This window comes from Anolis sagrei, chromosome 3 (genome assembly GCF_037176765.1).
Source record: "Anolis sagrei isolate rAnoSag1 chromosome 3, rAnoSag1.mat, whole genome shotgun sequence".
Classification (NCBI taxonomy): domain Eukaryota; kingdom Metazoa; phylum Chordata; class Lepidosauria; order Squamata; family Dactyloidae; genus Anolis; species Anolis sagrei.
This window is the reverse complement of record NC_090023.1, coordinates 27,811,915-27,839,178: the sequence shown is the minus strand read 5'-3', so window position 1 is coordinate 27,839,178 and position 27,264 is coordinate 27,811,915. Positions and strand designations below refer to the sequence as shown.

The 27,264-nt window shown below is 39.2% G+C and overlaps 1 protein-coding gene across 2 annotated transcripts; it reads right to left on the bottom strand.

Moving 5' to 3' along the window:
* Positions 1-27: 27 nt before the first annotated feature.
* On the bottom strand, positions 28-27,264 carry MPHOSPH8 (M-phase phosphoprotein 8). Of its 2 annotated transcripts, XM_060770972.2 has the most exons (15): positions 26,941-27,264; positions 25,137-25,292; positions 22,119-23,234; positions 20,248-20,347; positions 19,150-19,377; positions 16,787-16,912; positions 16,613-16,701; positions 15,569-15,709; positions 14,197-14,283; positions 12,376-12,530; positions 11,040-11,194; positions 9,593-9,720; positions 6,413-6,469; positions 4,325-4,408; positions 28-2,450 (listed from the first exon to the last, which is right to left on the bottom strand). In XM_060770972.2, the coding sequence occupies exons 1-15, from the start codon at positions 27,121-27,123 to the stop codon at positions 2,406-2,408; spliced, it is 2,850 nt and encodes a 949-aa protein (XP_060626955.2). In that variant the 5' UTR covers positions 27,124-27,264; the 3' UTR covers positions 28-2,405. The 2 variants fall into 2 exon arrangements, with proteins under 2 accessions (XP_060626955.2, XP_060626956.2); XM_060770973.2 differs by lacking the exon at positions 6,413-6,469 and having other exon boundaries at positions 26,941-27,214.

Below are 27,264 nucleotides of genomic sequence, written 5' to 3'. Positions count from 1 at the left end.
TCAACGGAAATGAAAGAACAAATCACATTAGACACCGAGGCATTATTTATTTGCTCCCACCTGAAGACCTTAGGAAAATAACAAGGTTGGCCAGTGTTAATTGAATTAAAGCATTTTTCCTGTGCTGTGACTGCACAGGGGTTCCCAGGCCAGAAAAAGTGTAGCCACAATCCCTATGCTTGATGGCAGTGACTACGGCATACATTGCATCTTTGGATGATGCAGCAGGATGGAAGCAGCCATTCAACATTTGGGAGATATTTGGGCAAACTGTGTTACGATATATTTATGGCAGCTTCACCCACCCAATTGGAGTCCGTAATTGGATGGATCCCTTGTGCTATCCAGACAAGAAGAGATTGATACTTACCATGACATTCATTATTGGATGACAGGAGGAACAAATAAACCTATGTGACTGCATAATAGTAACATAAAATAGATTGAGTAGTATGCAGTGATTTAGGAAATAACTAATTAGCAGGCAAGGCTTTACAACAAAATTGACAGTGAAGGGAGAGGGTTCAATGGTTACAATAAAAAAGAACACTGAGCCTCTGCATTGTCAGTCGGAACATGGGAAACAATCTGTAAATGAATTGCTCCTCCAGCCATCCAAGAGAAAAGAAGGCTGAAGGGACATTTAGAGCCATGTTTAAATAGCTGAAAGAATAGCACTTTGAAGAAGAGGCAAACTTGTTTTATGCTACGCTGGAGACTAGGACACGGAGCAGTGGATTCAAATTGTAAGAAAGAAGATGCCACCTAAATGTTAAGAACACCTTTCTGACAGTATGAGCTGTTTGGCAGTGGAATATGCTGCCTCAGAGCGTGGTAGCATCTCTTTCTCTGGGGGCTTTTAAGCAAAGGCTGGATGGCCATCTGTTGGGGTTGCTTTGATTGTGGGTTCCTGCATGACAGAGGGTTGGACTGGGTGGCTTTTGTAGTCTCTTCCAACTCTGTGATTCGAAGAATGAATCTTAATGGTAAGCATCAATCTCTCAATTTCCCGATAGTTGTCCACCTCTGCATTCAACCTATACAACCACTTCTGTAATGGGCTGGTTGCACTAACATACTGTCCCAACAAGATTTCAGTAATCAATTACAGCTGCTGCCTTTGACAAACAAGTGCTCTCCACTTAGGTTTGTTCCGCTTATGTAGAATTTTTCTCTACACCATCCAGTTAACAAAACATTGGTGGCTCTGAAACTTCATTTTGAGAAAGTAACCGATGGTTTAAATACTTTCGAATTTTACTTACAGGATAAGACTAATTCTTCCTTTCAATCCATTAAAATACTGGTATGAAAATGTGCTACCTCATTGAGATACCGCACTGCTGTACACAAAGTCCTGAATCTGTTAGTCCACACCCACCAAATCAATGGGATTTATGTAGTAAGTATCACATAGTACATTTACGTAATACATTCAACAATTGAGAAATTAAGTTTACTTTAATCAGTACTAACCAATGTGATGAGGGACGAAATAAAATTACATGCTGAACTACCATTTAACATATTGTCAGTTTGATTCTCTGTTATTACGGAAGAGCAAAACACACAAACTGGGATCTCTCTAATGTTTAAGTTTAGACAAGAAATTGATACATGAGATGTTTTATATTTTTATTAACACTGAACTACTATAATAAAAATGTGTCTATGAGGGCAAAAGATGAATTTATCAGGAGCAGTTCACAACAGTACAAGATTAGAATAAATCTATAAATATGGTCTACTTTTTTAAAAATAGCATGTGTCTAATACACTATTCTGTCCATTACTTTCTAAAGCTTTATGAAGAACAACCATTTTCACAATTCTGCCCAGGTTTGTTTGTTTTTTTTGTTTTGTTTTTTGTTCATACTTTGGAACAAACCAACCATTAGCCTCAGTTATATTAAGTTTATGTTTAAATCCTTGTTACATCAATCTTTTAGAAAGCAGAAATACTGTTTATCTTCCTGTATAACAGCAATAGCAAATGTAGTTCTGCATATATGAAAAAACAATTTAAATATCAACAAAAACATCAGGACAATTTTTTTTTTAGCCTTTACAAGGACTTGGGTTTTAAAAAACTGTACTTCATCTTAAAATGTTTGCACCATTCCACATGGTGGAAATGAGATATGCAGTCTGGACTCTCCAACTTAGACATGGAATTATAGTTATTGGCACAAATACAGTGATATCTACACAAAATAACAAATCTTATTTGGTGTCTTCAGCAGCCCACCAAATGACTCGCATGATGGTTCATAAGGAAATGAGAGTCAAAATAAGCAGGTTGTTGCAATAACAATATATAAACTGCATCAGGAGTTCCAAACTGTTTGATCAGAAAAAAAGGAAAATGTATTCCAAACATATATATAACAACAATAATTTCAGGTTCATGAGGCCAGCTGCACTCTGTATGCACCGATCAGTAACTTCACCTGCAAGAAAGAAAGTACAAGTGATTATTCTTCTAACAATGTCCTCGCTCGCTCATTGGGCCGGCTCCTGGATCTGCACCGACAGCAGATCCAGGAGCCTGGCCTCCCCTTCTCACCTCCTCTGGGCCCTGGCTCCTCGTCCCAGCAGCAAAGGCAAAAGGTAGGGTGGATGAGTGAGTGAGCAAGCGAGCAAGAGTGGCCTTTGCTACCGGGATGCACAGGGTAGGGAGTCAGGGCCCAGAGGAGGCAGGAAGGGGAGGCTAGGCTCCTGGTTCTGCCACCGCTGCCACGCCTGCCTTTACTGCTCAGTGAGGGAGGGAGGGAGGGAGGGAGGGAGGCAAAGACAGCAGCGGAGGCAGATCCAGGAGCCTGACCTCTCCTTCCTGACTACTCTGGGCCCCGGCTCTTCATCCTGGTGGCAAAGGTAGGGTGGGTGAGTGAGCAAGGGAGGGCAGCGTTTGCCACCAGGACGAGTAGGGTAGAGAGCTGGGGCCCAGCGGAGGCAGGAAACGGGAGGGTTTAATAGGCTTTTCCTTGATCCCTCTGTATTATCCATCATATTCGGGCTATCCAACATTCTGCCAGCCCGATTATGTTGGATAACCGAGACTACTGTACTTTTAGGGGGAAAAAACTCCAAAAACCTGGGTCAACTCATCCTTGAGTCAATGTGAGTACTGTATCTGTAGTATACTGTAGGGTGGAGAAAGGCAAGCACTTAGGCCATGCCAGGAGGACCTCAAAGAAACACCACAAATTCTACTCTCTCTGCCATGATGCCAACTTTTTTTAATATCACTGGTCCCAAAATGCTTTCTCCTCTGGAATAACCAACATAGGTAAAGGTTTCCCTGACATTAAGTCTAGTCATGTCCAACTCTGGGGGGTGGTGCTCATCTCCATGTCTAAGCCGAAGAGCCAGTGTTGTCTGTAGACACCTCCTAAGGCATGTGGTCGTGGTGACTGCATGAAGCGCTGTTATCTTTTCGCCGCACCTATTGATCTACTCACACTAGAATGTTTTCAGACGGTTAGGTTGGCAGAAGCTGGGCTCACCCTGCTCCCCAGATCTGAACCATCAACGTTTTGGTCAGCAAGTTCAGCAGCTCAGTGCTTTAACCCGCTATGCCACCAGGGGTCATATTAAAATCCCTAATTTTGGCCTCCAAATCTGCTCTCAAATAATAATAATGATGATAATAATCATCACCTTTATTTTTATACCCTACCTCCATCTCCCCGAAGGGACTTGGGTAGCTTACATGGGGACAAGCCCAATCAACATGGTTAAAATATAACACAACAAAATTCATAAAACAACTTCATAAATAGCATAAAACAAACCACACATAAAGTAATATAAGACAACTTACAAATGAGGTCATCTGGAGTATATACAGTAACCCAATGTTAGCATGTCTATATTTCTCTTTGCTGCAGAGGTTGATATTCTCTTACTCCATGTGTAACTAAGTCCTCCCCACAACCACTGACATGATTACCTCAGTACAGTTTGCTACAGGGATATGGGCAAGTGCCCCATGATGTGCTTACTCTCCTCCACACATAAATGGCTGTGTGATGGTGGCTTCAAATGCTCTGTGGAAGGCCTGGTGGGATTGGCACAAGGCTCAGTGTATTGCTCAGGCTGGCATGCAGAACACCTATTTCTATGCTGAAGCACTGACTTGTTTCTAGCGTATTCAAGCGTATTCTTTCTTGAAAGATGACACACATTTCAAAACATATATGCATTTATTTATTTATTTACCATATTTATATACTGTCTTTCTCAGCCCAAAGGTGACTTTATTGCAACATATATTTTATATTTATTGCAACAATAAAAATATATACATATTTACATTTCTCACCTTGGCAGTAGGAGCTTCTACCAATCGTATGAAAAGTTTGTTGAGGCCAGGGATAGGACTGAAGGAATAAATAAAGTGACTATCCTAAAATTAAAAAAAGAGAACAATTGGTTGTACATCTCCTAAATGACATCATACTTCAGTTCAAAAAGATGATTTTCAGGAGCTAAATTCTCACCCACACAACCTTTATGAATTCTGCCTGTTCCTCTTAATTCCCTATCAATGAAATCAATCCTTTTAAGAGATGATATGACAGAGCAAAGACCTTTGCATGGTAATGTGGTATTGAAGAAATATTGGCAAAGGTGAGAACTTATTTAATAATGTGTATGAGAGGATTGCTCTTGTTTTTCCTCACCCTTGTGCAGCTCCACCCCACACCCTCAGTACATCTAAAACAGCAGAGAACAACTGCATAAATGTAATACCTAGATCTGGGAGCTGTAGCACAACAGGGTTGGTAGCCATTCAGAGAGCTCCTTTAAATTAGGAATGTTCAACTCCTGGCTATCAGGACAGAGACACTGCCTGTGAATCAAGTTGACTTGATTCAATCTTCCTGTCCCAAGGCACTAAGCCACTGAAAGCCAATGGCTAGGAATATTAAAGGAGAACGAGCTACTACCTTAATCCCACCTCTTCAAGATATCTGATTAGCCATTATTAAAAAAAGATTGTATTTACAACAATTGTATTTTGCTCCATTGCAAGTTAATTGGGGCATATAACAATCAGATTTCAAAACAGAATGTAAACCTATAAAATCAAAGATAAAATAAATTATAGGCTGGAATCCTATATCATTCTCTATGTCATGTACCATATATATTCGAGTATAAGCCGGCCCAAACATAAGCTGAGGCACCTAATTTTACCACAAAAAACTGGGAAAACGTATTGACTCGAGTTTAAGCCAAGGGTGGGAAATGCAGCAGGTACTGGTAAATTTCATAATAAAAACAGATACCAATAAAATTACATTAATTGAGACATCAGTAGGTTAAAGATAAAACTGTCCAACTCTAATTACATCATTATTCTAACTTTCAATGTAAATGTGCTTATGTATCCTTCTAATAATAATAGAGGAAAATAATAAATATAATAAAATAGTAGAGTAAAATAATGGAAATGTAATAAGAGTAAATAGAGTAAAATAAATGTAATAACAATTATAATAAATAGAGTAAAATAATAAATGTAATAATAACAATAATAAAGAAAAATAGTAAATGTAATAATAGAGAAAAATGATTAATGTAATAATAACAATAATAGCTAGTGTAATTGTAATAATAATAATAATAGAGTAAAATAACAACAACAACAGAGTAAAATAATAAATAACCTTGACTCGAGTATAAGCCGAGGGGGGCTTTTTCAGACTTAAAAAGGGCTGAAAACTCGGCTTATACTCAAGTATATACAGTAACTTTACATGTACTTAACTATATAGCAATGGTGCTAAGAAATCCTGTAACTGAATTCCGAAGATGTAAAATGGGATACTGGCAAAAGCACTTGATGCACATCTGAACCCCCACATCAGTATTCTGTGACACATTGTGAGTGAGCGCCCAATGCTCATCAGGGGGCGTAGTATATTGGGGACTCTATGTGCATCATTCACTTTGTCAGTTCCCCTACATAGTTAAGTAACACCGACCTTCTACTGGATATGGATGTAACAAAAGTACTCAATTTCTAATTCCCCGTTATATAATTCTACTTGAGGAAATGTAACTCTCATATAGGAATTTGGCCATTAGAAACAAAACTCACAGCAATTGTTTTAAAATGCAGCACTAGAGTGGCCATGTCAATGCTCTGTTTGCACACAGTGCTCCTCCTGTGTCCTTGCAGATTCTGACCAATGGAATCCACTAAACACGGAGAGCGGAGCTTTGCCCTAAATGTCCCTGTGAAGGAATGAGCAGCTTGTATATATGGATTCTGATGGGCAGAGGCTGGGAAGGGTAATGAATAATGCCCTTGTAGCTTTCTGTCATCAAAAAATAAGCCCAAAGGCAAGGAATGGATAAGTATGCCATCAATGCCCCGGCAGATCTTGGCCTAGCCACTCACCTGGTGGATCCGCTGAGGGAGCTGCTCTGTCCTCCCAGGATGGTTGGCTCTGCGGGGCTGGGAGGGAGGGAGGGAGATGATGAGAAGGAAGGAACGGGTGCCTGGCTACTCTAGGCATGGCACTGAAGGGCATGCACTGAGCAACAATACCCTCCAAATGCTGCTTTCAGGCAGCACCTTCCTAAGAAAAAAAACCTATCACTTATCTTCCAGTAACCTGCAAGCTGCAGACACTCTGTGGCCCTCCAGGTGTTTGGGACTCCAGTTCTTAGAAAACCTAGACAACTTCTCCAATGGTCAGGAATTCTGGGAGTGAATGTCCAAAACAGGCCACAGGTTGTGTAGGCCTGCACTATAGACTCTCTTGTTTGGTACTGAGGATTCTTACTGCTAATTAATACATGTTTCCTAACAAAATATTTTATAAAATCTTTAAACCTAGAAACATATCCTTTCAAAAAGTATTAACAATGCTGTTAACTGGGTGTCAGACTGGACCTATAAAGTAATATATATTCTATGTAAGGGATAGGGGACCATGTTGAGGTAGGGGCTGATTTTCTTTTCACTCTGGAGCCCTCTGTGGTCTTGATGGTGCCAGGGGACACATCCTCACCTCCCAATGCTACTATGTGGAGAACAAACCCTATGAGGAGCAGATTAAAGAGCTGGGCATGTTTAGCCTGCAGAAGAGAAGCTGAGAGGACACATGATGAGGGCCATGTATAAATTATGTGAGGGGAAGTCACAGGGAGGAGGGAGCAAGGTTGTTTTCTGCTGCCCTGGAGACTGGGATGTGGAACAATGGCTTCAAACGACAGGAAAGGAGATTCCACCTGAACATTAGGAATAACTTCCTGACTGTGAGAGCTGTTTAGCAGTGGAACTCTCTGCCTTGGACTGTGGCCAAGACTCCTTCTTTGGAGGCTTTTAAACAGAGGCTGGTTGGCCATCTGTTAGGGGTGTTTTGAATGTGATTTTCCTGCTTTTTGGCAGGGGGTTGGACTGGATGGCCCACGAGGTCTCTTCCAACTCAATGATTCTATGTCTATGTCTCCAGGCAATGTTATATGTGCAGTTTTTCTACCTAGCCTTTTCTACCTGTCTCTTCCCCATCAGGATTCAGCCACGCAAGCCCAGCTTTGCACATGGCTCTCCTTCCCCATCCGCATGGGGAGGACTTGGGGCAAAGGCTCCTTCTCCTATTCCTAAGCATATATTTCTTGCTGTTTGGTAGGCTACCATTTTGATAATACTTAATGACATGGTGTAGCACAACCATATAAACTCACAAAATCATGGTGAAACAAAACTGCTCTATTAGAAGACAAATGTGGCAGACATGGGGAATTTTCAGCCTGTGAGGCCCAGTACATCCCTATATAACTCAACAGCTTCTTCTCTTGGCCTCTTCTCTCCAGGCAGGGGAAAAACCCTTTTTGCTTTCAGCTATTGATTAGAGTTTCTCAATCAATCCAATCCAAAAGGATTTCAGCTCAAAAGGAGTGTACATAGAAACTTGAGAATTTGTGGGCGTGGGAAGTGTAAGAGGGTATGTGTTGTGTGCATGGTTGGGAGAGTGAATAGGAGGCCAAAGCAGAATGTTAGGAAGGCCACCCAGTAATAAAGGGTCTCCCATGGAGAATACAACTGTATTAGGGCTACAATTTTACAGGTAATGAGTAAGATTTTTAGATTTTTATAAAAACCATTTCACCAGCTGGATATTTAAAGTAAATTTGATAAGGACAGAATATCAAGTTGAAACCCCCTACATTTACAGCAGTCCCAACAGGGAGCAGTAGTAGTATAAGACAGATGTAATTTAGTGTCCACCATATGATAAAAAAGCCATTTCACATTGCATTAGAGCTGCAGGAAGAAAGAAATGATAACATTAAATCTTCAGAAGCTGAGAAAAGGGTGGCAGAAGTGCGCATGCATATGTGTGCATTTGTGCTTGTGCATTCAAACAGAAATAAACAAGTCAGCAGAGGAAAAGCCAGCAGAAATTACCAGGAGTCAATAATAATAATAATAATAATGATAATAAATTTATCTATATCCTGCCCTATCTCCCGTGGGAACTCAGGTTTACAACAAGCAACGGCAAACATTCAATGCCATAAGGTGCTAAAAGAACCAAAACAACCAAAACATCCCAAATGTTTAAATAAACATCCAACCACATTAAAGTAATAATAAAGACATTATTGAGCTGGCAGTTGGTCCATTAAACATACAGGCTGCATATAATTAATAGAGCATCCCTGAGAAATGATTTACTACAAGTATGACCCACAAAATTATTCTTCCTTAGGCTGATACATGTTATCCTGTAATCTTGGCATGTTCTAATAGATTTTGTGCAGCTAGCAGTGCTATCTAATCTAAATAGGAAATAGAAGTAAATTTAAAGTATCTTTAGAAAATTCATTTGGCATGATAATATACAAACCTGTGGATAAACATATGACCTTGTTAACTGAAACAGTTAGTATTCTCTTTCTGATCCTGCCAAAGAAAACTGGGTGAGCAGCCATTTACAGCCCCCATATAGATGTGCAATAAATAATGCGTAAATTTCTCATAGATTTATAAATGTAACAAGGAAGATATTACGATTCTGTTTCCATAACCCAGAAAAAGGAATTTTGAGCCTTCTGCTCTTCAGATTTTAAAGATTCTTCAAATATGAAATATAACTTTTTATTTGTGTCAGGAGCAACTTGAGAAACTGCAAGTCGCTAGTGTGAGAGAATTGTGAGAGAACTGGCCATCTGCAAGGACAATGCCCAGGGGACGCCCAGATGTTTTACCATCCTATAGGAGGTTTCTTTCATGTCCCCGCATGAGGAGCTAGAGCTAACAAATGGGAGCTCACCTTGCTCCTCAGATTCAAACCGCTGACCTTTCAGTCAGCAGTCCTGCTGGCACAAGGCTTTAACCCACTACACCACAGGGGACAATCTAAATATAACTAGTTATCACACAACACAGTATTAAATGGCAAAATATTTGTAAAAAGTATGAACTAACAATTTTTAAGGGGGGAAACTGTATCCTTTTGTAAACTCAATAAAATTTTGAAAAACAAAACAAAACAATGAACTAATCTTTGAAAAATATATTTGACATTTTTTAAAAAATTACAGAGGAAACAAAACATGAAAATTTTACCAGAAACACGGGCAGTTGGAAGTTGTCATTCAAAACCACCGCTTGCACACTGCATGGTCCACAAAGCCGAGCAACAACCTCTTTTCCAAAAAAGTTTGCATGGAAAATGAATAAAAGAACTCCAGATCCTGTGGAAAAACAAGCAAGTTTTCAGAGACTGTACCGAAACTGGGGGGAAAATGATTCTCACCATGCCTTAAAGGCCAACTTGAACATTTTACTTATTATTATTATTATTATTATTATTAATTATTAAACTTTATTTGTACCCCGCTAGCATCTCCCGAAGGACTCGATACGGCTTACAAAGGCCAAGGCCTCAACACAACAACAGCAAAACAATAACAATACAATTCAAAGCAAATTAAAAACATAACCAATAACAAAACATTACATCATTACGCAATAAAAACCAGGGCCGGGCCAGTGATGGGTACAGGTTAAAAAGTGCTGGGTGTGGCTTATCTTTAAGTAATATTCTTAAAATAACATGACTTTTTGGTTAACATTTAGTCTCCTAACTCAAAGAAAGCTTCATGCCCCAGAAGGTAAATGGATAGATATGAACTTGTTTTGGTGCACTTACACCAGCTATTCTGTAAATTAATTCTAAAAAAGGCACTCCTGTTAACTTCAGAAATAGATATGCTGAAAAGTGGCAACTCCCAGTTTTCTTCACTGAATTTTGTGACCATAGCTTGAGAAAAATTAAATAAGAGGAAGAGAAAGGCAAACAAACAAATTGCACTTTGGCCAGTTCAATTTTCACTTGTTTAGATTTTGCTTCCAAGATCTTAACCACAATGGCTTGCTGTATGGCCATGTTACAGAAGCATTCTCTCCTGATGTTTTGCACACATCTATGGCAGCCATCCTCAGAAGTTGGGGGGGGGTCTCTTGGAAACTGGACAGGTGGGTTTTATATATCTGTGGAATGTCTAAGGTGGGAGAAAGAACTCTCTGTTTGAGGCAAGTGTGAATGTTGCAATTGGCCATCTTAATTAGCCTTTAATGGCCTTGTACCTTCAAAGCCTGGCTAATCACTGCCTGGGGGTTCCTTTGTTGGGAAGTGTTAGACGGCCCTGGTTTATTCTTGCCTTAATTAGGTTGTGAGTTCTGTTGGAAACTAGGCAAGAGGGGTTTATATGTCTTTACCACAATATTTGTGCATGGCATGGAGCTGGACTGCATGGCTCTTGTGGTTTCTTCCAATTCTATGATTCTATGATTTCTGGCTAGGCTTTTATTGTTTCACAACCACCTTCTTTTGCTACTGACAGTATCAGATAAACCCAGCCATTCCGAAAAGATTATGTCTCAAAAAATCAAAGTTAATACAATGTATTTTCTCTCAGATGCAAAAGAGCTTCTATACTGACAACCTCAATTCCACTTGGATTTGTTCTCTACGTATTTGTCTACTAATGAATGTGTATAAAAACACAACCTTCAGACACAGCCTGTGGGGGCTTGTAGGTGAATTCAGAAGAATAATCTGGTCCCTCGCAAAGCCTGTGGCACGCAATGTCAAATACAGGTTCCATCAAATTAAGACGAGCTTCAAAATACTCCCTGATTGTGTCTTCTGCAACTCGCGAGAGCCTAAAAAAGGAAAACAAAGCAGAATTGCTATTTCCGTTTTGGTCTAATACTACAGAAATAAAACATTTCCTCAACAGCCAGCACGGAAAGAGCCACATTCACATAAAAGGGTAATATCTGGCAGGGGATTTACCTGAATCAGCCTGAACAGTATGGAGTTGTAAGAAAAAACTGGGAGGAAAACTTATCCCACCCCGCATTTATTGTTATAGTTACAATTCTAAAAAGTTACTCTCTCCAGAGCAATCAGAAAGTATGTGTTTATTGGAATGTTATTTTGTTACTGTGTTTATACTTTTTTTCTATGTAATTTTGATGATGTTGCTTGTTGTTTATGTTCTGGTTTTATTTTGCTGTAACATGTTGTCCGGGCTTGGCCCCATGTAAGCCGCTTCGAGCCCCCATTGGGGAGATGGTGGCGGGGTATAAATAAAGATTATTATTATTATTATTATCATCATCATCATCATCATCATCATCATCATTATATTCTACCACAAAATTTATATCTTTCCCCCTAAAACATTGGGTGCAACCATTATTTGAAGCTCATGGCTCACAATGTGTGCAAGATACCGCTGAATACATTGCTGCTCTGTTTACCCTTCGGCAGTGTGACGAACAGAACTATCCCATGTGACAATTATGTGATGAAAGACTAGAAAACATTTTTTGGACTGAAAAAAACTTGAATGCAATGATTATGTGATGGCGGTGATTATGCAGTGAAATATGGGCCTTTTATTTTCTATAAACATATCTGAATGTATCAGAACAGTGCAAACATATTTGTTTCTCTACACTTAGAGTTCCTACACCCATTGTGCCTGTCAAACCTTAGCACAAAAGGAGTGAGATTTTCCCTAGTTAAGAGACAACCACAAAGTAACTTAATTATACCCTAATTATTGGAGAAAGGAACTAATTACTATCAGTACTCTCCTTATTTAAGCTATGGTGGATTAAATCTTCCCATTTTTGTTTAGGAATGTGTGAAGTTCCCTTAAACTATAAGTTTTACTACTGAGCTAATTTCCTTAATGCATAAGTCAAACAAGAGCCATCCAAGTTAAAAAAAAAAATCAGCAAATACAGTTCCTTTCCTCATACTTAAAAGATACCAGCATAACTTCAATTGATGATTAACTTTTTAAAAAATCACAAGCAAAGCAACTACTTACGTAGCCAAGTGACTGTTGAGGAGTTCATACACTAGTGAATTATTACACTGTTTGGCAAAATGAAGGGCACTGCTCTGATGCTTTGATAATATATTGCAGTCTGCACCACTTTCAATCATAAGACGGACGATATCATAATTTCCTCTTTTACAGGCCTGCATTTGGAAAAGAAGAAAGCAAGAGCTAATAAATGAGGCAATTCAATATTTATTGAATGTGCACATATTGGAATAGACATCCATGCAAAAAAGTAAAGATCTTGTAATGTTTTAAACCACCGCGCAGCTACTGACAACATGGCTCCAACAGGAGATGTCTCCACCTCCCAGCCTCCCTGAAGGCTCACAACAAATAGTGTGACTCTGTAATGTTTTTATACATCCCCTCTAAAGCAGAAACTAGCAACTGTGTGGGCCTCTTCCCAAGCCAAACTGCAAACACTATCCATTGCTAGGAAGTATTTGCCAGACATAGAATACAAAGACTAAGATACAGGTAAGACAAACGTATAAATCTATGTTGGGCAAGTGGTCTTATTAAGAAAAGACCCTCCTCATAAACGTATAGCAGGGTAACTTATTAGTAGTAGCATGATCCAGCATCAGTAGCCAAAAGTTATAAAAAGAACAAAAATACACAGACCTATGTTATCAATTCCTTAGGAGGCTTTTCTTTATAGCAAAATAATATGGTTGCACTATTTACAAAACAAGATTTCCATAACACAAATAACATTCTTTATACTTCCTTCTTTGCTTCCACACTGGGCTTCTTTCTCATGCAAATAAAAGCTTGTCTCCCACAGAGCCTCTTTTCACACTAAACTTACACAGGAGCTTCACACAGTAGCCTTTCACACACAGCAGATTTCACACTGCAGCTTTACACACGAGGCCTTCAACCTGGGGATTCTCTCATCAAAGCCTTCTCACACCAGGCCTCTCTCTCACAGGCCTCTCACAACTCTAAGGCCTACCTCGCACTGAGGCCTACAAACTCTGAGGTGTTCTCATACTGAAGCAAACTATCACTGAGGCTACAGGCACACCTGCTTATATTGAACTGCAGCATTTGTGAGTCACTCCATCCATTTAACCATTTCAGTGCTTGACTCACATTTTTGTAATTAAAAATACCTAGTTAATTTTTAATATTCCTGACAATATCCTAGTCTTCCATTTGGAAAAGTAACTACAACTGATCTTCCTTTCTGGGGTGGTTCCCATCCCGGATAAATTCTAAGGATCATTTCTGGTCTGGATCCTGTCCTTTCATGGTTTCATCTTCAGCAATCTCAATTACAATTTGGATAATTGCAGAAGGAATAGTGGTAAAACTAAGAATAAATCCATTGCTCCCATGTTAGTGGATCCACTGGCTCTCTTCTTCCCCTAAGCTCTAAAATTATTGAAACAAGTATTATTCTAATATAGTGGTACTCAACCTGTGGGTCCCCAGGTGTTTTGGCCTACAACTCCCAAAAATCCCAGCCAGTTTACAAGCTGTTAGGATTTTGAGGAGTTGAAGGCCAAAACATCTGGGGACCCACAGGTTGAGAACGACTGCTGTAATATATAAACAGAAAGAATGTTAAATTATGTGTAATATACAGCTATATTAACATCACAAAGATATGCCACTTAATACTGTAACATATGGCTCAGTGATGACTTAGGAACTACAGTATTGAAATATGGGTCATACTTCTGATAACAAGCTAATTTAGAAGTTTTAACAAATAAATTTCTGCATACAGGAAAGTATATTCACATTTATCATGGTATGAGGTTAAATATCAAAAGTCATATTGACAGCATATACCTTCATTAAAGCCGTTTCGCCACTATTTTGCTGCAAATTCATGCAGGCTCCAGCTTCCAAGAGGATGGCTACAGTAGTTAGATTATTCTACAAGAAAAAAAAGTTGATATAATGAATATGATGAATCTAAATAGGAAAAAAAACTGATTTTTAAAACTGTTGTGGATTATTATAAAAAGTAATTATACCGTCGCACATGTACCCTTCATCATCGTATGCTATGTATGATATATTACAAGCCATACCAAATTCCATTTCTTAAACAAGAGAGTAATAAAGGAAAAGAGAAGAAAAAAAAATCACACAAAAGATTATATAAAAGTAGCAGGCCTAATAAAGGTAGAAGTGAAGCACAGGAAGTGAATTCTTGAATAATCCTGGTAGTCAAAGGAAAAAAATGCAGGTATGGGACGAGTCTGTTACAAAAATATCCAGCTAATTTTGTGACTCCGTGCCTGACTTTAGATAGTGATGGAACATGACTCAGTTTTCTGGATTGTTTCTTTGCACCACTCTGAAAAATTAGGCATTTTTTAAAAAAACAGTGCGATATAGGGAATAGCAAATTGCAATATTAATGCTAGGCATCTACTTTCTCTAATTACTCAAGATAAAACAGGTTGATCTTGAAGTTTGGAAGACATGGTAACTTAAGCAGCTGAGGGGTAGCATTACTTCTAGGGAAGTAATGCTACCCCTCTATTCTGCTTTGGTTAGACCACACCTGGAATATTGTGTCCAATTCTGGGCACTACAATTCAAGAGAGATATTGACAAGCGGGAATGTGTCCAGAGGAGGGCGACTAAAATGATCAAGGGTCTGGAGAACAAGCCCTATGAGGAGCGGCTTAAGGAGCTGGGCATGTTTAGCCTGAAGAAGAGAAGGCTGAGAGGAGATATGATAGCCATGTATAAATACGTGAGAGGAAGCCACAGGGAGGAGGGAGCAAGCTTGTTTTCTGCTTCCCTGGAGACTAGGGCACGAAACAATGGCTTCAAACTACAAGAAAGGAGATTCCATCTGAACATGAGGAAGAACTTCCTGACTGTGAGAGCCGTTCAGCAGTGGAACTCTCTGCCCCGGAGTGTGGTGGAGGCTCCTCCTTTGGAAGCTTTTAAACAGAGGCTGGATGGCTATCTGTCAGGGGTGCTTTGAATGCAATATTTCTGCTTCTTGGCAGGGGGTTGGACTGGATGGCCCATGAGGTCTCTTCCAAGTCTTTTGATTCTATGATTCTATGAACATATTTCCAGCTATATTAGGTTAAATCGCTGTCCCTGGTAAAAGAATCAGGAAAATACTTCCTGGAGAGCGTGGAAGATCCCTGAACAAATAAAAACAAATGGAGAAATGGGAAGAAAAGGAACCAACCTTTTCAGCTGCGTGTATCAAAGCAGTTGTTCCATTTTTTTGTCTGCAATTAACTTTCGCCCCTTTTCTGATGAGAAGTCGAAGAATATCATCATGACCTCCTGCAGCAGCGAGCATCACAAGGGTCATTCCACTAGAATCCTGCAACAGCAGTTTATTAATGTTTGATTTTAAATACAGCAGCTGCTTATGGTATAACTCTGATAAGTGAAGAAAAGATGACACCCGGAATAGCTACCAATGGATCGTTAACAAAGTCACATGGTCAAAGGTTCATTTTCTAATATATAATTTCCCCGGAAAAGGTGGCATTTCCCATCTTTCAATAAAGTGGTATCAAAACACTATTCAAATTCTAGTACAAAATCTGTGTTATCTTCAGTGGTTATAGTTGTTTAATGTAACAGATATACTGAAAGCATGACACTAAATTACTACATTCATTCATTCATTCACTTCATTTATATACTGCTTTTCTCCCCCAGGGGAACTCAAAGCGGTTTCCAACATATTCACAGCAAAATTCAATGCCTTACAACATAGAAAAAACTAGTATAAAAGCAACTGTAACATATAAAATTAAAAATTAAATTAAGCCACATTAAATAGAGAAACAACAACATCTACACCAGGGGTCCTCAAACTTTTTAAACAGAGGGCCAGGTCACAGTCCCTCGGATTATAATTCGAAAAAGCACAAATGAATTCCTATGCACACTGTACGTATCTTATTTGTAGTGGAATAAACACTTAAAAGCAATACAATAATTAAAATGAAGAACAATTTTAACAAATATAAACTTATTAGTATTTTAATGGGAAGTGTGGGCCTGTTTTTGGCTGATGAAATAGGATTGTTGTTGTTGTTGTGTGCTTTCAACTGCATTTATGACATAGCACAGATATAAATTTATGTGATTGGTTTTTTAAAATAATTTTATTATTTCTGTACTTTTATTTACTTGCCTACATTCTCAAATTGTTACACTGGTGTTTTTATTTTTTTGCCAAGGAGTATTAAACTACTGTTCCAGAAATACATACCTCCTGTTCCAGATTATACTCTTCATTTGAATTAAGTGCCATCTTTACTGTAGCATACTGCCCATTTTTAACAGCATCCCGCAGCTGAGCTGGAATAAAATAATCTCAAATGAAATAAACAGATGTCAACAATTGGAAGTATTAAGATGTCCCATACTTCAAGCTGTTACTCACTAGGTGATACTGCTTCAACGGCAACGTGATTCTCATCTTCTCCATCAAGATGCTTCTGAAAGTCTTCCAGCGAGAGCCACTCTAACTGCATGTCCATGCCCAAGCTCACAGTTTGTTGCTTTGTATCTAGAAAGTTGAAATTTAGTAAGGAGAGGGAAAAAATTTATGTTGCCATTGCTAAATAATAATGATGATGATGATGATGTACTTAAACACAATTGGCGCTGACAAGATTACCATCTGCCAGCTGCAAAAGGCCACCCTACTGGGATCTGCGTGCATTATTCGCCGATACATCACACAGTCATAGACACTTGGGAAGTGTCCAATGTGTGATCCAATACAACAGTCAGCAGAGTGATCTTGTTTGCTGTGGACTCATCTTGTTGTGTTTCAAATAATAAGAATAAGAATAAGAAGCAGCAGCAGCCAAGCACCAGTTCAAGGTCTGAACAGCCTCCTTAGTAACAGGTGGGAAAGAGTGACAGATTTGGACGCCATCTACATACAGGTAACACCTTACTCCGAAACTCCGGATTATCTCCCCCAGCGGCTTCATGTAGATGTTAAATAACATTGGGGACAGTACTGAACCCTGGGGGACTCCACAAGACAACGGTTGTGGAGTCAAACAGGTGTCACCCAGTAACACCTTTTGAGACCGACCCTCCAGGAAGGACTAGAGCCACTGCAGAGCAGTACCCCCAAGTCCCATTTCTGCGAGGCGTTCCTGAAGGATACAGTGGTCAACGGTATCGAATGTCGCTGAGAGGTCCAGCAGAACCAACAGGGACACACTCTCCCTGTCTAGCTCCCGGCGTAGATCATCTACTAAGGTGACCAAGGCTGTTTCAGTGCCATGTTTCAGTGCCTAAAGCCAGACTGAGCTGGATGTAGATAATCAGTGTCTACCAAGAACCCCTGGAGTTGCGAGGTGATACACATTTAATAAGAGCATACAACATTGTCATAATGCAATAGTTACTAACACAGTTTCCAATTTTTTAAAAATCCTTATTGAAGATAGAAAACCAAATCCAATCATATGATTCAAGTATGATGAATGCTTACATATGCATCTTTCATCAGTGACATAAAATGGAATGAGAGGATCAACCTAACAGAACTAGGTGAACAAGGACTATGAATCAAGAACCAGAAACAATTACAGACCACATCTAACTTTCTGACTAGGAGGCAATTGCAAGAAACAATCTTGTAGAAAAGACAATAAAATTTGATAAGGCAGAAAACAGTAGGAAAAGAAGAGGACTGCATTCCAGATGAAAGGAGTCAATCAAGGAAGCCATGGCCCTGAATCTGCAAGTCCTGGGCAGGACTGTTGAAGTCAAGCTGAATTGAAGGTCGCATATTCATGGGCTGTTATGTATCAAAGTCAACTTGATGGTAGTTAATAGCAACACCAGATCATGTATCCAGTTTGGTGCCCTCAGAATTGACCCCCAAAATAAACTAGGAGTTGGTACAGATAGTGCACTGGTGTAAATTGAAGAGAAAAAAAAGGTATCACACAAGGTATCGGGTATTTGTGCCAAATTTTGTCCAGTGAATGAAAATATATCCTGCATATCAGATATTTACATTACAATTCATAACGGTAGCAAAAGTACAGTTATGAAGTAGCAATGAAAATAATGTTATGGTTGAGGGTCACCACAACATGCAGAACTGTATTAAGGGGTTGCGGCATTAGGAAGGTTGAGAACTTCTGTTCCAGAACAATAAGCTCCTAGGTTTAAATTGTATATTTTATATTTATCAATTACAGACTCTTTCAGGATGCCAAGAAATCCTCATTAATAAATATTGTAGAAAAGACTAAAAACGTGGATGTTCGAGCAGGCGTTTGGTTAACTCAGTGCAATAAATGTAATGATTGAAGGACTGGCAATCTGGACGACGAAACTGGATCACGATTTTAGTCAAGAGATGAATTGGATTGTTTATTGATATATGTATTGTGGATTATGTTTTTATGCTTTTAAACTGTATACTGTTGTTTGTTATAAGTTGTTGTAAACCGCATTGAGTCGCCAGCTAGGCTGAGAAACGGCGGTATACAAGTATAGCAAATAAAATAAATAAATAAATAAATTTATCTTTTTCTGGACAAGAATGGGCTACAAATGCAAGATCACACAGGTGGATTTTAAAAAATAAAGGCCTGTAATAATAAAACAAGAAACACAACACTGCCTGCATTTGAAGCCAAAATACATGGGGATCCTCCAAGTATCAACATCAGATACTTTGAGCTAAACGTCATACCCAGTTCTTGCTTTTAGCAAAGACATAAAACTCAAGTAGCCTTTTTGTCTCTAATGTTAAAACTTTCAACTTACCAGAACTCTCTTCAGTCACCTCACGGTCTCCTTCTGCAGCAATGTAAGCCCAGGTATCTGTCTCATCTCTTGTGCTCCTACTATATGACTGTCGGTCTTTTGATTTGAATTCATCTATAGATCTGTAATCATGTCCCAAATCCTCTCTTTTTTGATTGTCTGAGTATTCATTTTTTTCTTCCGGAGAGATGCTAAACACATCAAATGCACTCTTGATCTCTTTCAAACCTAGGACAGTTAACAGGATTACTATGTGCATGCGACAAGAAAGTTCCAATGTAATCTATTTATATATAAAGATAATTGGAAAAGATAGCAATTTAATTTATGTTTTTCATCAACTGTGACACATAGATAATTATTGTACAAAAATCTGAGACAACAGGAATCCAGGCAGCAAAAAGTATACCTTCTGGTCTATCCACCATGTCTCCTATCCTGATTTCAAAAACTTTAGATGCATGTATTTGAAATACTGATACAGCCTCAGGAAAAATATCAGACCATGTATCTATCTACCTTATTTAGGAACATGATCTGTGTATCCCATCTACTTTAATTTGAAGATCTGACTCCATTTGTGTCAAGCCATTTGTGCATGTGTGTGTGTGTATGGAGAGAAAAAGCAGGATATAAATAAACATAACAAGCATAATAAACATCATAACATAATAATAATAATAATAGAGCAGAACCTCCCCCTAACCTTCATAAAGAGTTAGTTAATAGAACATTTTCTGAGATCTTGCCAAAATAAAAGCAATGTTCAGTGCTCTTTATATAAATAAAATCTATTTACTTATGTTAATTTAGTAATATGTACACCCATTCTTCCCCTATCATTTCTCCATTCAAGGATGTTCCTTAAACCTTTGTACAGCATTTATGGCTGAGAGACTATCCTTAGGAAAAATTGGAAGAAAACTCCAAAGAAGGTAACCCTTTTGCATGAGCCTAGATCCAATTCCAAATCATTTGAGTTAAAACAACATGTTGAAAATGTGAATGTAAATCAATGTGGTTGCAATATAGGAACTACTAGATGGACTGGTTCTGTAATCCAAAATGATTTTATCACCTTAAGAATTCAATGCTTACTTTTTAATCCCCTGTGTTCTTTTTTCCCCTTATCTTCCTTTTCCGAGTCAAGCCTTTTCTGAAGTTTCTCCTTTGCTTCACTCTTTTTAATTTCTTTTTCCTGAAAAAAATTACAATGTCTTGAAACACATGGCAACAGAAGTGAAGACACTTTACTCATCTATTTAGTTAGTAAAAAGCTAGCAAGTTTCAGGTGTTAATTTGCATATTGATCAAGATATGCATGCATCGCTGCTTATAGCTCACTTTTTTCAAATCAAGACTGGTAAGAAGTTGAAAAAACAAGTCGCTCAAAAGCCATGCAAAGGCCAAGATTCAAGAAACTACTTAAAGTGTTTTTCAAGGCTTTTAGATATATGAAAGTATATTTTTGTACTTTTAATTTATTTTTGAAATTCAAAATCCACAGCTGAAAGTTATTTTCACTTTAAAAATGATTTGTCAACTGAAATAGAGGGCTGATGAGAAAATACAGACCACAAACGATGTTACGGATCCAGGACTGACTTCCACAGTTCATTGGATCATGGACAAAGTGTTCTCAGTCACATAACAACAAATATCAATAGATGCCATAAGGGATATGTTCCTTTAAAAAGAGTTCATACACAAAGATAACTGCACCCTGTTTTGGGATGAACAACAGGTTGCCTTTCTATAAGAATATCATTTACACTTCGTAGAGGGGAACCAACTCAGTCAAAATGTCTCTCCATCTACTCAACTATTAAAATTAGGTAAGAGGCCTCTCCTTCTGGGCCATAAACAAGAAATAGTCCAGCAACTGGAAGTGATAGAGGGCCTTCTCAACTGTGGTGCAATGGGTTAAACCCTTGTGCCAGCTGAACTGCTGACCTGAAGATCGTGGTTCAAATCCGCAAGATGGGGTGAGCTCCCATCTGTCAGCCCCAGCTTCCCATGCAAGGACATGAGAGAAGCCTTCCTACAGGATAGTAACACATCTGAGCATCTCCTGGGCAACATCCTTGCAGATGGCCAATTCTCTCACATCAGAAGCAACTTGCACTATATTCTCAAGTTTTTCTGGCATGATAAAAAATGCCACAAATGTGACGTCGCAAGCATGTGGACAATTTCAACAGAAAGGAGGAAACTTTGAAAATGAACAAAATCTGGCTACCAGTATTAAAAAACTCTAAAATAAGGACAGTAAATAAAGAGCAACACTTAAAAAAAGGAATTCCAGACAGGAATCAATCAGGCCAACTAACACTTTCCAACAAAAGGTTCTCCCCAGGCAGGAAGTAGTCAGGCTTTGAAGCTGCAAGGCCATTCAATGCTAATGAAGATGACCAATTGCAAAATTCACACTTGCCTCAAACAGAAAAAGAGTTCATTCTCCCACCCTGGACATTCTATAGATATAAAAACCTCATTTGCCTAGTTTCCAAGAGACCTCACAAACTCTGAAGATGCCTGCCATAGATGTGGGCAAACCTCAGGAAAGAATGCTTCTGGTAAATGGTCATATAGCCCGGAAAACTCATAGCTACCCAGTGTTTCCAGCCATGAAAGTCTTCAACAACACTTCACAGCAATGTTGAAATCTATATTCATCTTAAGCTTTTGGAGTTCTGTAAACATGGTTTCAGTTTAGATTGTGGTTTTTTAATTTCAAATGGTTGAAATTCTTTAAAACTGTATTCAAGTTACCATATTGACTCCTGCAGATACTGGGTGTAATAGAAATGTTTTATTTAAGTAATAACTGATCTGAAATGTCTAACAGAGCCAAAAATATATCACAAAACAAAAACCATCACAGGGTCAAATAGCGGAGAGGGATGTTCAGAAAAGACAACAGGCTATGAAACCGAAATCTTGAGTTTGTTTCATGCAGTTTTGATTACCTTAGATAATGTACTTCTTTCTCTGGGGGTGTCCCCAGCATTCAGACCACTTTTAGAAAGACTTTTCTTGCTGCCTATTGCTCCTCCTTTACTGCATTCAGGATCAAGAGTAAATTTTTCAAACAGGCTCTCCCCTACAGGATGAAGAGAAGGTCTCTCTTTCATTTTCTCCTCATCAACTCTCCAATTTGTATTTTTCTCTTTGCCTTCAGTGATAGTTGACTTCTGAAGGACATCCTTGGCATGGGACTGTGCTAGTTTTGCCTCCTTGTTTTTCAGTTTTGCATTACTGCTTACTTCCCCTGCTGAATCAGTGGATTTGCGTCCTCTCTCATCAACGGATAGTTTCATGCCTTTCGGCACTGGTGAAGACGTTGTTAGCTTCCTAGTGTCCATCTCTGTGACAGCTTTTGTCTTCTCTGGAGCCTTCTGTTTTTTGTGTGTGCTTTTCTTCTCCAGATGCTTGTCAACCTTTTTACCATCTTCAAGTTCTTCGGCTTTTTTGTGCTTCTTCTTTTTCCTCTTAACTTTCAATTCAAAGCTATCATCTGTGCTTGATGAACTGTCTGGTTGCTGAACTGACACCCAGGACATAAGTTCCTCTTTTAACCGATCTTTTCCAGAACAGGTGTTTTGTTTATCCTCACTGCTGTCCGAGTCCCAATCTTCACTGTCAGCAGCTTGAGAAAATGAATCATCCCATGTGCTGGAGTCCAAATCCAAATGAGAACCGTGTTTTCCTTTTTGCAGACTTTTACTCTCTTTTGATTTTTTCTTCCCATCTTTGACTTCTCCCTTCTTTTTAGTGGCTTCTTTTGTATCCTCTCTCCTCTGTTTTTTGAACTCTTTCGTGTCCTCTTTTAATTCTGAAGTTCTTTTCTTCGGTTTTGAATCTGAAGCAAAACTATCAGAGGAATTTTCGCGTTCTAGTCCAGGTCTCTCTTTCCCTTTTGCCGGTTTAGATTTTTTCTTTTGCATCTCATCCTGACTTTTGTCCTCCTTCTCTTTACGTTTTTTCTTTTTCTTCTTTGGAGACATGTCTCCTTTTGCATCACTTCGGCAGTCACTGTCTGCTTCAGAATCTGCTTCAAAGAGATCATCATTTAAAGGCGGCTTCTAGAAGGGGAAAGAAGAGATCATTTAATAGTTTTGGTGTTTAAATTACATATTTAAATGTGGATTAAGAGAAACTACAGAAATCTCCATATTTTAAAATAGCTGAGGCCATTTGCTTGTTGCCTCATTTTACAGGTTGAATATCCCCTATCTTGAATTCCAAAATCCAAAATACTCCAAAATTTCCACGTGAGTGGCTGAGGTAGTGATACCTTTACTTTCTGATGGGTCAATGAACACAAAAATTATTTCCTCATAAAAATATTTTTGAAATATTGTACAAATTCACCTCCAGGCTATGTGTATAAGATGTCAATGAAAAAGAAATTTTATGGGTCTCATTTTCAAGATATCTCATTATGTACATAGATACCAATACAGGCATTTCAAAAGCCACATAAAAATCCAAATCCCAAAACACTCCTGGTCCCAAGCATTTTGAATAAGGCATACTCAACCTGTATTATTTTATACAAAGCAAAACAAAAGAGTCAAATGTCTTATGCATTCCTGATTTTGGAATGTCTTCTCTTTAGACAACCATGGAACAAAACCTCACTTTTCATATTAACCTCTGTTTCAAAGTGCCTGCCACTAGGCATGGATGGCTCCTATTCAAGGAGTAAAAGCCCAAACTGCACAACTCAAAGTTGTACAGAATGAATTACACCACCATTTCCTCCAAATCCATCAATTCCTAAAACCCACTAGACTTGCTTAACAGATTACTTCAGTTTTAAAAAATGATATTGGTTCCAAAAAGGATCCATAAGGATCTTTTCAAAAGGAATAGGCTTTTGGGGCCTGTCAATATCTCTCTTAAACTGTGGTGGCTAGAATTGGACACAGTATTCCAGGTGAGGTCTGACCAAAGTAGAATAGATGGGTACCATTACTTCCCTTGATCTTGACACTACACTCCTTTTGATGCAGCCTCAAATCCCATTGGTTTTTTAAGCTGCTGCATCACATTGTTTGCTCATGTTCAACTGTCCAACTTCACTGAAATAAATGTGAATGCACTGAATCACAGTTTAATATACGGGTAGGAATAATGTGGTCCTCCAGATGCTCTTGGGCTGCATATCTCACTAACCAGCCAACAGTGAGGAATTCTGGGAACTGCAGAACAACATCTGGCGGGCCACATGATTCCTACCCCTACTTTAAAATCTGTAGATTGCTTATATTACAATGAGAAAGAGATTAACATGAGCTAATTTCTGTAGTAACAATGCCATGGATATCAGTAGTCTTGTTTAAAGATCCACACACACACAAACATATTTCAGCAGAATGTAGCCAATATAGTTAACTTTTATAGTAAACAAATTTGTTTTTAGCATTAAAAACATTGAGTATGGATCAAAGACATCTGAAAACCAGAACAAAATCTATTTCAATCCTTACATGAAGCTTCATAAAGCTTTGATATCAAGAAAGCACCTCAATAAATAAACATTTAGCCCAGGAACACATATTTTATTCTTCACCTAGGTCAATCATTCACAAAATCTAGTTCTGCAGATATTTTAGACTTCAGCTCCTAGAAGGTTTAGCTGCCTTGATCATGGATTTTGGAGTCTGAAGTCCAAAACATCAGGAATCCCAGTCTGGGAAACACTGGTGTAGATGAAGTAGCTTGCTTCAACAACAGAAGAGAAATAAGTACCACATTATTTACAAAGTTCTTATCATTTTTCATGATAAGAAACAATGATGATCAGTTATCCTCATTAGTTACTATTAGTTGTTGCTCTATTATTAAAAAAAAGCCTTCAAAATCTGGAGGGAGAGATCATAGCCTCGAAACATTGACTACAGTTAAGAATCTAGTAATGTTTACCATAAAGAAGAGGACTGAAATTAAGAATGGAAAATAGGTGCTGAAATCAAACATACCTGTGTCTCTTTTTTGACAAGCTTAGGCTTAGTTTCCACTATTTTCTTCTGAAACTCAAGAAGTACCTCTCTGCAGTCTTCTAAATGTTCTTCTGGCTCCCAAGTGTCATCATCAGGTGGATAACCTTTCCACCGTACTTTGTATAGTATTTTACTCTGTTAAGGCAGAAACAATATTGTAACTTAATCACCTTGGCTTCAAATATGAGTTCAGGCCTGATTTGCTCTAGGAGCCATTTATTTGTTCTTTCAGCAGTCCACACAGAATTCTTCAAATGTGGAGCTTTTTTCTGAAAGGTATCAAACCCATCAAAACAAATTTTACAGGAAGAAGAGGGAAAATGTGTTGAAGACATGCTTTATTTTGCTATAAGATGTAATTTTCCAATATTTATTACTGTATTACTTGTGTTAATCATATTTTATGCTATCTTTTATTTTTTGTTGCCACTGAATAGTGCCGGTTGGTAGCCATCCTGAGTCCCTCTTTGGAGGTCGAGAAGGACAGGATACAAATGCCCCAAATAAATAAATTTACTGACATAATTTTATACATTTTGATCTGTACACAGTATCCTATTTCTAGCCAACAACGTGTTCAACCTATAATTCATTTTACAATTTTTTCTGGATTTGGTATCTTTTGGAAACAAACTCTACAAATGAGATTCCCCCCCCCCCCCCCCATCAACCTTCGCCACCGGGATTTCACAATCACAATTACATATATGATGGCAAGGGCAACCCTAATGTCAATATTCAATAGTGCATCTTTATACTTTAGGATCTTGCCTAGTTCTTGTTGGAATTCAAACACACACTACTCCAGTCTGCAGTCCTCAATGAGAAGCAACTTGATAGCATTAGGCTAGGCTGAGGAAATTCCCCTTCCCCCACCATGCTCCTGAATCCCTCGAAAGTTTCCATAGTTCTCTCCTTGATACACACCTCATGAAGCTTCAATTGGTCCAATGTGTGGCAGCCATGATACTAACAGGGGCGGCACACAGGGAACACACAACCCCTCTGTTGCGCCAGCTCCATTGGCTACCAATTTGCTACCGGGCCCAATTCAAAGTGCTGGCTTTGGCCTATAAAGCCCTAAACGGTTCTGGCCCAAGTTACCTATCCGAATGCATCTCCACCTACGAACCCACTAGGACTTTGAGATCTTCCGGGGAGGCCCTGCTCTCGATCCCGCCTGCAACACAGACGCGGCTGGCGGGGACGAGAGACAGGGCCTTCTCGGTGGTGGCCCCTCGGCTGTGGAACGCCCTTCCCACGGACATCAGATTGGCTCCCTCATTGATGGTATTCCGGAGGAAAGTGAAAACCTGGCTATTTGAACAGCCGTTTGAATAAGCAGTGCAATGAATTTCAGGAAATGGAACTACGAATGACGAGTTTGGATCATGATTCTAGTTATGAGACGCCGCTTGAATGTTTATTACTGTTAAATTGTTTAATTTGTTTCTGTGTTAACTGTTTTTAAGTACCTTGTTGATGCCGCATTGAATTTTTGCCTTGATTGTTTTGCCTTGTTTTTGCCTGATTGTTGTAAACCACTATGAGTCGCCTTAGGGCTGAGAATAGCGGTATACAAATGAAGTAAGTAAGTAAGTAAATAAATAAATAAATAGACACTAGACTGCTATTCATGGAGGCCTTCTCTGCTGCTGCCTCACCAAACTACAACTCCCAGGATTCGACAGCAATGAGCCCTGGAGGTTAAAGCGATGTCGCAATGAGACTGAAGCCAAGCTCTCTCAGTTTGACCCGCCAAGGCCCGCCCCACTCGACTCACGCCTTCCGTCTTGACGTCCAGGATCTTCTCCACCTCGTAGACGTCCTCCTCGTCGTCGCTCTCGCCGCCCCCTTCCCCTTCCCCATCCCCCGCCGCCGAAGGCCTCGCCTGGCCGCCCTCGGGCTTCTCCTTGTCCCTTGCCGCCACTTCTTCCTCCTCAGAATCACTCCTGGCCGCCGCCATGTTGCTTCCCTCTGTCTTTCCCTCAGCCGCAACGACTAGGCCCCGCGCGTCGTCATGGCAGCGTTGCTGCCCTCCGCCAATCAGCTCCCGCGGTGCAATGATTGGCGGAAACCCGCACCGCCAATCCCCGAAGGCTGTCGA